Here is an 11553-nt window from a genome sequence, read left to right on the forward strand (position 1 = left end):
GTTTTTGGGCCTCCATCCATTATAGATGATTTATAACTAGGAGTGTATTGTTTGCTCAGGTGGCTGTAACACTTCCATTTAAAAATAATACAGCCAACTAGATCCAAAAATCATCTGTCATATTACATGGAAAAAGTTGGATAAAAATTTGAATATACGTCATTATTATTACAACTATGGGGGAAAAGATCCAATGGGAAAATCCTGGAAGGAAATATGTGACAATGGGTACTGTTGTTTCTGGAATTAATGGGTGTTTTCTTCACACTTCTCCCTCTCCATGGCTGTCACTTACTTTCTGTAATGCTGGATTGTTTTGTAATTTTTCAATCATCACATAACTAGGATCTTCTGATGATTTCAAAGTCCTACATACTTTCCCTTTTGGATTACAGAATCCGAACTGAACAGCTGTTTGACAGTTTTGTACAAAGTGCCTTAAGTGGGCATGCTTTTCAATTTTATGGATTTATCTTTAGGAACTATTTAGAAATCTGGCCAGAGATTTATGTTCATACATTTTAGTAAAATGTTATTATATAATTGTGAAAACTGAAAACAACCCAAATATCAAGCAAGGCAGAGGTTGTTAAAATATAATAGAATTTTAAGCATTCATTGAAAAAACAATTTTTGCCAAAATTTAGTAAGAAAAGCCTCACAAAATAATAATTTAAAAAAAGCTATGAAACTGTATTCTGTATGATAGTAAAGTTGTAAAACTTACCAGAAAGAAACGTAGGAAAAAAAATAGGAAAGAAAGAGACTCAGGGGCCGGCTCTGTGGCCAAGTGGTTAAGTTTGCGCGCTCCGCTGCGGCGGCCCAGGGTTCGGATCCTGGACACGGACATGGCACCGTTCGTCAGGCCACGTTGAGGTGGCGTCCCACATCCCACAACTAGCAGGACCTGCAACTAAGATATACAACTGTGTACAGGGGGTTTTGGGGAGATAAAGCAGAAAAGGAAAAAAAAAAAAAAAAGATTGGCAACAGTTGTTAGCTCAAGTGCCAATCCTTAAAAAAAAAAAAAGAAAGAGACCCAAATGTTATATCTTGGGGTTATAGGTAATAATTTTTTCCTCTCTTCTGTATTTGAGATTTCCCATGATGAGCAAATAAAAAATCATGTTATTTCTGAGGAAAATTAATTTTAATTCGTCTCGAAGGTCTAGTTAAGATGTCACTGCGTCTTTGAAGTCTGTCCCGATCACCTGTGTAGCAGTGGTTTCCTGCTTGTCCAGCTCCTGGAGCACATTGCACCTCTCTGGACTTGGACCCCTGAGCCTTAGATAACTGTCCTTGAGCCCTGTGTGTGTCTGACACTATGGGGACCTGGTCCCCACTCTCAAGGAGCACCTGCCTGCTCCTCCCTCCAGGCGCCAGCTTCTTCATCTTTCTATCTCCCAAACTCCCTAGCGGAGTATCTTATGTAATCAGTATTTTTGAATAAACAAAATCCTTATATGACAGAGATATAATCTAAAAACCCTTGAGGACATATTCTTGGCTATTTTTTACAAAGACTGTTTTTTTCTTGATGGGATATGTAAACAGGCATGCAACTTTTAAAAAAATTATAGTAAAATAAACATAACATAAATTTTACCATCTAAACTAACCATTTTTAACACTACTGTACATTTCAGTAGTGTTAAGTACATTCACATTGTTGTACAACAAGTCTCCAGAATTTTTTCCCAGACGTGCAGCTTTTAGGTTGAAGATTGTTTTGGAAGTCACATGTAGACTGACTGAGGCCCAGAGGGGGTACCCTGTGAATGTATGCCTTCAATAAGTTAAAATAGAAAGGGTTAAAGGAGAAGCAGGTTTTCGAAAAGTGGTCCAGCATCTCACCTATTTCTGTGCAGCCTGCGTTAGGCTGAGACCTGCTCTCTATTTGAAAGTGTCAGCGTGTGTTTCTAAGCTAGGATTGCAATCACTGTGCTCTTCTTCCCAGCCAGGCCGAGAGGGATGGGATTTCTCTAGAAATTTTGGCCAGTGTGTAGACAGTTTGCGTCACTGGACGGAACAGGCCTTCTATCACGTTGTGTCAAAGGGTATTGATTCTGCTCTTGACTGAGCGTCTTGGCCTTCCTGAGTGGAACCCCTGGCCCCAGGGCTGGGGCAGTGTGAGTGCCTCAGAGTTCTGCAGGCAGAGTAGTCTTGAGGTTGCTCCTGGGCCTTATTTGTTTAAACTTGTAAATCTCCTGAGCCACAGATTTCAGAAAAAGTTAGCTGGTTTTTTTTCTCTCTTTCCCTTCCTGGAGACCTGGGAGAACATGTTACTTTTTATTTAATCCTTATCTTGTGTTTCCTCATGGTTCACTGGCCGTTTGCAGTTGGACTCCAGTCATCCCAGATTGTAAATGCCGATGCAGGGCCTCCTGAGGGCTCCTGCTCTCGTCAGGAGTGGGGCTGCTCAGCCCTGGCACAGGCCGCCGTGTACCCAGAGGGTGCGCCCTTAATGTCTGAGGGTGGTGACTGTAGTACGGTGGCACTTAGCTTAGACCCTGCGCATTTTTTGAGTATGAATTGACTTCAAGTGGAGCATCTGAGGGGCCAGTGCATCACTGTGATCACCAAATCCTGCAGAAGAGCTGAGGCGCTCACGCAGTCTGGGCTAAGCAGCCACCTGTTGTCTCCGGAGGAGAGTGTCAGCCCTGCGCCTTCTGTCACGAGGGCTTCTTCACGGGCCCCTCACTTGGGGCTCAGCTCTCATCCTCACGTTGAGACTTGGTTGTGCCAGTTCCTCCTGTGCACAGAGGCCTTCAATGATTATGTTTCTTGCAACCCCAATTCAGAGTCTAGTCCAGGGGTCTGCAGCGTGGGGGCCAAGTATGGGTTTTACGTTTTTAAAAGGTCATAAAACAAAAAACCAAATAAAACAATAAAGAAGAACATGCCACAAAGGACACATGTGGCCTGCAAAGCCTAAAATATTTACTCTCTGACCCTTTACAGAAATTCTCATCCTAAAAAACTTCATCCTAAAAAACCTTTAGGTGTTTTCTACCTAAATTAAAAACAGATTCCCAGGGGACCCAGCTCACTAATAACATTTTCCTCTTTTGTGTTTCTTTTAGATATTTGATTTCAATGCTGACTTTTTCACTTTTTCCTCCCTTATCTCCCCTCCCCAAAGAAATACAGCCCCTCGGACCCTGCTTTTGCTTACGCACAGCTAACCCACGATGAGCTGATCCAGCTGGTCCTCAAACAGAAGGAAACCATAAGCAAGAAGGAGTTTCAGGTTCGCGAGCTGGAGGACTACATTGACAATCTTCTAGTCAGGGTCATGGAAGAAACCCCCAACATCCTCCGAGTCCCGGCTCAGGTCGGCAAAAAAGCAGGGAAGATGTGAATCGCCAGCACACGACACCGAGACTTTTCCGTGAACTCATTTCCACCTGCTCCTGAGCTCGAGGACACGGTGTGCCGGATACCCAGCTTCCACATTGCCATCTCCCTTGCATGTTATCTGTCAAGAGTCAGTTCTACCAGTTGAAGCCAGGTTAATTATTACAATGAATCTTTTGCTGTACGTTCCCAGGGTTTTTTTTTTTTAAATGCCACTGTGCCTTTAACTGTGTCGTAAATACTTTATGCCCCGACCAGAGACGTGTCATAAGATCTGATCTTGGCTCAGAGATTCAGATGGTGCAGGGGGTATTAGTGTATTTTAACATTGGGGTTTTCTTTCATTGATATGGAGATTTTAAATTACGTACCACCCCCTGTCACTGAAGCCTGGGGGGATGAGAAGGAGCGCGCAGTGGGTGCTGTGTTACACACGTTTTCTTGGCTTTTGAGTAGCTCAGGCGTGGCTCTTTGGCTGCCAGTGCCGACTTTTGATACCATGGAAACCTGCCTACCGGGCTTCTTGAGCTTGGTCTTGTTGTTCTGACTGGAGCAGAGGAGTTGAGGGAAAGCCTCTGCGTGTGCCTTTTAGATTTTGACCAAGCTGCCTTTTCAAAACAGCAGCATCTACTACTCTCTAGCCTTCACATGTGCTCTCTGTCGACCCACAGGGCCTGTCCATGGGGATCTGGAAAGCCGACTAGGGGTATTAGTGAGTCCGTTCGCACTCGGGGGGTATGAGTCAGAGTCCCTCCTCTCCAGCGGGGTAGGGGGGTCCGGCTGGCTAGAATGGCCTGGTCACTGCCTTTATTAGCACTTACTGAAACGGCTCCACCAGGGAAGGAATGAGTTCATCGGATCCCTTTGTGCTTTCCCTTCTGTGTCCTAGGACACTTGGCGCCTTCTTAACTGGTAGCACCAGTTCAGATTCTTCAGGGAATTTCACTGCTAGTAACCTGATATTGGAATTAGAACGTTTCTGTGTTGCTCATTTTTTTCCCCTCCTAGTTGTGACCAGATCTCATGCAATCTTGACATCCCTCCTGGGGGCAGAATATCACAGGCCCCGGGGGGTGGGCAGGGTTGAGACAATAGCAGTTATTAAATTGGGTCTCTCATCTGTATGTTTTTGTTACACTGAGGTTAAGAGGCCGGATTCTTGGCAGCCAGGTCCCTCTTCAGGATCACGTTGGCTGCAACGTGAGTTATATTGGAGCACTTTAATCTGAAGGATGATACTGTAACTTGATTTATCTAATTAGCTTTTAATTATCTATAGCGATTTTATTTAATCCTCTCCTACAGTCCTGGGGACCTCTGTAAACTTCTCAGATGACTCGTATTTTTGTAGTGCTACAAAATTTATTTACAGACCTATAAAGAAAGCTGTTTATTCACTTGAAGTCTGAAAATGTACACAGATATGTTTATTCTGCAATCTGTTTTGTACTTGATAGAAATATATTTTGACTGTGATAACCCAAGTGCCCTGGGGCAGGGGTACTCGGCATGGTTCCTCCTCTGAAGAGCGGGTGTGGAAACCTCAACTGCTCACGAGAAGTGCTTGGTTTGGGGACAGCTGCTGCTAGGACGTGGGGGATGTGACTTGGTCAGGGTGTGAGAGGGGCGTCTGGCTGGAGGAGAGTTCCTGTGCTCTGAAATGCCACTTGGGAACTCTGGAGATTGAAGGACAATTTACTTCAAGGGTGTCTGGTTTCTACCACTGCTGGAAAAAAATTCGGTTTGTAGCATTCCTGCACCTCACAAGTAGATCGCCTGGAGGTCATTAGTTAATAGCTGTCTGTGAGGACTCTGCTTTCAGGGAGAATTTATCTGGGAAAAGCCTTAGCCTGCTCTGAGCCATTAGCAGGGGCTGGCGAACTGGAATGCGGGGGCTCTTGTAACTGGCGTATGTCTGAGGGCATGAGACCCATCTACACAAGGGGAGATGGGACTTGCCTCCAGCTGCTCCAAGTGCTGACTGGCCCTGGGAGGAGGCTGTGCTCTGGAGAAGCAGGGGTGACTCTTTTCTTGGCCTTGCCTGGCTGTCTCTAGAAAGAGCAGTCAGTCCTTTAGGGAAGCATCCGATTGAATACCAGACACCTTGCAGTGAACTTCAATTGCAGATCAGCTTCCTGAAAAAAATGTCAGTCCTTTGCCTGGTTGTTCCATCTCATCTCATTCCTTGGACTTTGACAGATATCCTGCCCTGTGTTTTATTCCTGTGTGTTAACCTCATCAGGGAAGCAGAATGGAGGAGCAAGAAAGTCTGCCCTTTGCCATGCCAAACAGCTCTCAGCCCTGTGTGGTGAGGCGTGTGCGCACGTACATGCATGAGTGGGGTGCATGGGTGTGGTTTCCAGCTTTGCTGACAGTGGGAGCTCAGCAGAGCGTAGAGGCAGGAAGGTCCATGGCACTCAGCCACACACTATTGAAGGCTAGAGGCGGTTTAGTGTTAGATTATGCGGGATCTTCCCTCCCTGGGTCACTTCTCCCAATCAACCTTTTTTTCTTTTTTAGAACTACTAATTAATGATTCCTCAAGGCCGAAAGGTTAATTTCCTTGGGAGGAGAACTTAGCCTCCTAGTATCCACACCAGTCTCAACTCTGGTTTCTCAAGATCTGTCACGTTGGCCTACTAACTTGACGTCTTCCCCCCTCCCACTGAAGGATCGCCCAGCGTTTTTAGATTGTAGAATTATCTCTTGCTTTGTTACTTTGGGAATTTTGAATTTCTTTGGTTTTGTTTTTAAGAAGTAACCTAAAATTTCCTACAACACTAAATAAAATGGTACTACCTTTCAAAGATCTGTGTCCGTGCTTTAGAATGGCTGCAGTAAAAATGTCTTCTGTCTCCCTGGAAAGCCTCTCTTGGGAGGTGACCACTGTTTCTCATCCCGCGCGGGTCCCTCACTTGGATTCCTGCTGCTGACACCTTGCTGGGTGCCCAGGGGTCCCACTGCCCTTTCTCCTACAGAGGATGGGACATCTGTGATCCCTTCCCCATGACACACCTCATCTTGGCCTGCAGGGACCATGGCATTTTCCAGATAAACGTCATTTGAATTTTCTGCCCCCAGTGCTAAAAGCTGCCACCTTTTCGTTGGCAGTGGGCACCTCTGGCTGAGTGCAGGAACCAGGCCCCTTCCTGGATTTCCCCTCCACCCACCTGCCACCCACCCCCCAGCCCCCTGATTTCCCAAAGAGTGAGATATTCACTTTTGGGGCATGGTTTGAATTCACGCTGAGATCAGGACTGCCCCAGGTCTGGAAGCCAGGTCCCGGTCCCTGGTTCAGTCAACTTAGTCCATTCATTGTGGAGTAGAGGGTATTAGAGCTGTACAAGGAGTCTCCTGAGCTCAGCAATCCCAAACTCCAAGCCTTTCCTGACCAGGTGAGACCTCTGCCTGCCTCACAGCCATAGTCCATGCCCCAAGGGACCCGACCTCTAGAGAGTGAGCAGATGCTCTTTTTTTTTTTTTCTTGGTGAGGAAGATTGTCCCTGAGCTAACATCTGTACCGATCTTCCTCTATTTTGTATGTGGGATGCTGCCACAGCATGGCTGATGAGTGGTGACGAGTAACGATTGGTGTGTGAATTTGCACTGGAGATCCGAACCATGAACCCTGGGCTACCGAAGCAGGGCGTGTGAACCTAACCACTACACCACTGGGCCAGTCCCACCCTTTCTTTGAGATAAGAGTCACATTGTAGGGACAGAGGCAGGTAGTGCCTGTGAAGCTCTTGGGTGGGGCGGGGGGAGCTTGGTCAAGGCCTGCCTGGTGTCAGGGAGGGCCTGGTTACACCAACTGGACGTTGATGGTGGGGCCACCATGTAAAGTGATAGGAAAACAGCTTCTCTTAAAACTTAAGAGCTCTCGGGGCTGGCCCTGTGGTGGAGTGGTTAAGTTCACACATTCTGCTTCGGCAGCCCAGGGTTTCTTGGTTAGGATCCTGGGCGCGGACATGGCACCACTCATCAGGCCATGCTGAGGCGGCATCCCACATGCCACAACTAGAAGGACCCACAACTAAAAAATACACAACTATGTACTTGGGGGCTTTGGGGAGAAGAAGGGAAACTAAAATCTTCAAAAAAACAAAAAACAACTTAGAGCTCTCTAGGTTTGATTAAAAAAGAAAAGAAAAAAGGGCCTTCTGGGAGGAGGGTCTCTAAGGAGGGAAAGTTGAACTACGCCAATGACCCTAGCTTTCCCTCTGGGGTTCATCTCCCTGGCTGGTGGAATCCTCTCAGGTCGGTTCCTGCTGCTGCCACCAAACCCAGCCCTCAGGGGCAGGTTACTGTCTTTCAAACTCCAGCCCAAGGAGGGACACAGCCCCCCCCCCCTTGTTTTTGAGTCCCCTTAGCCCAGCTGCTAGGAACAGACAGCTTTTTTAAAATACCAGGAACATAAAGGGAATGATTATATAAGAAGAGCATAAAAAGTGAACTTCCCCAAATCCAGTACTCTGAGCCCAGGGAAGTCGGGCCCCAGAGGTCTGGGGTGCGGGAGGCACCTGCCTGTCTCTGCCTAGCGGCCTCAGGTTCTTGTCTTGGCTTCTTAGCTGGTGCAAAGGCCTCTCATGTTCCGTCTCCGGAGGAGCGGTGTCTACTCCTCCCCCTCACTCCTCTGTCCACTCACTTGGTCTGTAGCTTGTTCTAAGACGTGGCATACATGCTTATTCCTGGAAAAAAGACAAATCTTAAGTTTCCCATGACCAAGAGGTAACCACGGTTATTCTGATGCTTGTTCCAGCACTTTCCCCCTCATACAAATAGATACACTTTAAAATAAGATGGGAACAGGCAGTACAGACTGTTTTGAACTTTTCTCCGGACCTTTAGATTGTCTTCCGCAAGACGGACGGATAGTGATTCCTAGGGAGACCCTGCCCCAGCTAACAGCTCCCTCCACAGAAGAGCTGCACCAATGGCAAAGAGAATCCAGCTCACTGCAGGCTCGGGCTATCATCACAGCCGCCTCTGCACCAGAATGAAGACCTGCTGGGGAGCACCCTGACTCTACCTCCCCGTGGAAAACGCTTAGAGGGTGTAGTGACCACTTTTTCACCATGGCCAAAGCGTCGGCAGCGTGGGCTCCCTTAGCCCTTAACCCAGTCTCTAAGAAATGGGTCCCATTCCCTAGGCTCCTCTTCAGGCGTCATCTTTTGGGTTTGGCATCTTCCTCTCCCGGGGAGGCAGGAGCTCTTGCTTCACATTCAGACGGGCTAACTTGAGCTCTGCGGGGCCAGCGCATCCCAGTCACAGAATCTCCTTGGGGAGAATGTCCTCACTCAGCCTTTCGATGTTCCACTATTTCACACAGAAACCTGTGTCCCGAGCCCTGGAAACAGTCAGTCTGGCGACAGTCATAGGCCTTTTCAGAGGTGAGAGAAAGCTGCTCTGTCCCTCCTGTCAACTGCTCATTTCAGAATGAACCCTGATTGAAACAAGGAAGGCCCACTTATTGATTCCTGCTCTTTGCTAAGCGCTAATGTGTAGCAGTTCTAATTCTCATCAAGGTAGGTAATATCTCCGAGATACAGATGTGAAAACTAGACTCAGAGAGGCGTCAGAACTTCAGTTGGCCTGGGGTCCTGCAGTGGGCAGTTAAGAAAGGACTTGAACCCCTCACCTGCCTGACCTTGCGTTCTAGAACAGGGGTCTGCAAACTATGGCCTTCAAGCCAAGAATGATTTTTACTTTTTTTTTTAAATGTAGGATGGATAAGCCTAGAGATCTAATTTATAGAATGATGACCGCAGGCAACAACACCACACTGAATACTGAAGATTTTTACATTTTTTAACAAATCGAAATAATATTTCGCAGCACATGAAAATTACATGAAATTCAAATTTCAGCGTCCACAAAGTTTTACTGGAATACAGCCACACTCGTTTGTTTACTTAATTGTCTATGGCTGTTTCCACGTTTCAACAGCAGACTTCGGTAGTTGCAACAGAGATGTTGTCATCTGCCAAACCCAAATATTTGTGATCTGGCCCTTTACAGAAAAAGTTTGCCAACTCCTAGTCTAGGATCATTTTGGGGGCCAAGGAGATGATGTTCTGAGTCACTAGGAATCCTAGAGGATTGGAGCAGGCAGGGAAAATGATATAACTCAACGCCCCCTCAAGACAGGCCAGATAAGCCACAGCCTTGCTGAGGAAGGCGGTTCCAGGTGAGGTGAGTGGTATTCACTGGTATGCAGAGAATGGGGCCTGGGACCACCTTCTTAGAGTTATCAGATGCCTTTGTCCTTAGGAGTTCAAGAAATCAAACACAGTAATCCTGAGCCCAGGGAAGGGAAAGTGTGCTGGGGGAACAGAAGAAACAGCACAAAAGGGGAAAGTGAGCGTGAGTGAGGGAAGTTACTTGGCACCAGGATTCAGGAAGTCCTAGAGGAGCTCTGCACCGTGGCTTGTTCACTGCGGGCGGTGGAGAATGAGTGGCCACTGAAGAGCCGACGTGGGGAAAGGAAATCCAGTCAGAAAGGCTCCAAGGCCGGAGTCAACTGCCGGGCTTAGTGTGACAAGGAGAGAGTGTCCTCAGGGCTCAGAGGGAAACTGGTTTAGAGTGACAACTTTTCAGTCACCTGAGCTGGGAGCAGCTCAGGGTGAGGCTGGATTGAGGACCTGAGTGCAGCCCAGCTCGCCCTGGTTACTTGCTCCAGATTAAAATGATCCCGCCCCTGAGAAACTCGATCTATTTGCTGCTTCTGACAAGCCCACCTAGGACAGGTATTCACGGGAGGTGAACAGCTCTTTGCTGAGGGCCAGCCCTCACTGCGGGAGGTGCTCCCGGGACATGGGGATGAGAAAGCCAGATCATTCCTGCAGAGACTTACACTCGAAGTCAAAAGGCAAACAACTAACCAGAATACACACATCTAACCAAAGGAGGACTGGCCGAGGGCTTCCTTCAGATCCCACGCCATCAGTGCCTTCCTCTTTGGTCTCCTCTCTAGAAAGAACTCGGCCTTGAGGTCAGTATTTCACATCTGGACCATGGCTGAAGGAGCCTTTCCAACAGCCTCTTCTCCCCAGCAGCTGTCTGCTTGAATCCAGCCCATTCTGGGCACTCAGCATTCCAAAAGCCTCTGTGCCAGGTACCATATGGGCACTGGCAATACAGAGCCAGGAAACACGGTTCCAGTATCACAGGCTGGGGAGGGGGGGAGTAGGGGAGAGGGGTTTGAGGAGCGTCTGTTAAACAGATAATCACTATCATTGAATGTCGGTAACTCTTAGAAGAGTTCGTACCAGTAGGAAGGGCACCAAGGATGATGTATCTGTCCTGATGTCCCGGAGGAAGGCAAATAAATTTCCTAAATAAATAGATTTCTTCTTGAGAAAGTGGAAAACCTCAGACTTACATGTCTTGGTAGAGTGCGCCATCTCCTGGTCTGGGTCCTGCTCACGCCCCAGGCTGCATGTCAAGACAAGGCTCTCTTACCCCTGTACCCCCTTAACGGCTGCTGGTTGGAGGATCAGAAAACTGCTCTTCAGCTTTACTATGAGACAATCGGGGAAAGCAGAATTTCAAGATTTCTGTCGTGGGTAGATAACTTTGTAATAACATCTACTTAAAAAATGCATTTAAGTTCAAGATCTGCACAAAATTGGGGATGAGAAGTCTGATGCTGTTCTGCATGACAATGTAAAGAATTACTTCCAATGCCAATTATGCTGCTTTTAGGGACGTTTCCCTTCCCCAGTAAGGATGTCGACTGTACTGTCTAGAACTAATGGATGTCCCTGAGAGGTGTCTGTGTGCACACAACCATGCAAGTGTGTCTCAATATTTATTCGCTGGACAACCAGAAATATATCTTCACTGCATACCTCACGCTAGTTGGAAAGTCTAGTAGAGAGGGGGCTTGGAATGCCAAAGCCCCCCTAAGGCTATGGTGCTGAAGCCCCCTTGTGGTGTGGGGCTAGAGTGAGTAATTCCAAATAAGGGAAATGGACCGCTGGGGATTATTTTGTCCCTTGGTTGGGGAGAGGAAGTGGATCCTCCAGTGTGATTGAGTCCTGTGGAGGTGGATGGGATTTCTCTAAAGAGGAGTAGCAGTTCTCAGCCTCTGAGAAAGCAGTCCCTATGGGAGGGGGTGATATCCTTAGATCTGGATATCAAGGAGAGAGGCTGAGTGTGGAAAAGAAGAGACTGACATCTTTTGAAGGTATTTTT

General features: G+C 47.3%; 1 protein-coding gene across 9 annotated transcripts in view; it reads left to right on the plus strand.

The window, feature by feature from the left end:
- RAB11FIP1 (RAB11 family interacting protein 1) overlaps positions 1-6164 on the plus strand; it is a 29396-nt gene extending 23232 nt beyond the window's left edge. For 8 of the 9 annotated variants that reach the window (XM_001915437.6, XM_023630694.2, XM_070253102.1 and 5 more), the window contains one exon: positions 3143-6164. In XM_001915437.6, the coding sequence (XP_001915472.3) occupies positions 3143-3361 (219 nt within the window). In that variant the 3' untranslated portion in view covers positions 3362-6164. Of the gene's footprint in view, positions 1-876; positions 1035-3142 lie in introns of those variants that run through there. The other variant, XR_011433275.1, reaches the window with a different exon arrangement.
- The last annotated feature ends 5389 nt before the right edge of the window (positions 6165-11553 follow it).

The sequence above is a fragment of the Equus caballus genome, chromosome 27 (assembly GCF_041296265.1).
Source record: "Equus caballus isolate H_3958 breed thoroughbred chromosome 27, TB-T2T, whole genome shotgun sequence".
Lineage (NCBI taxonomy): Eukaryota > Metazoa > Chordata > Mammalia > Perissodactyla > Equidae > Equus > Equus caballus.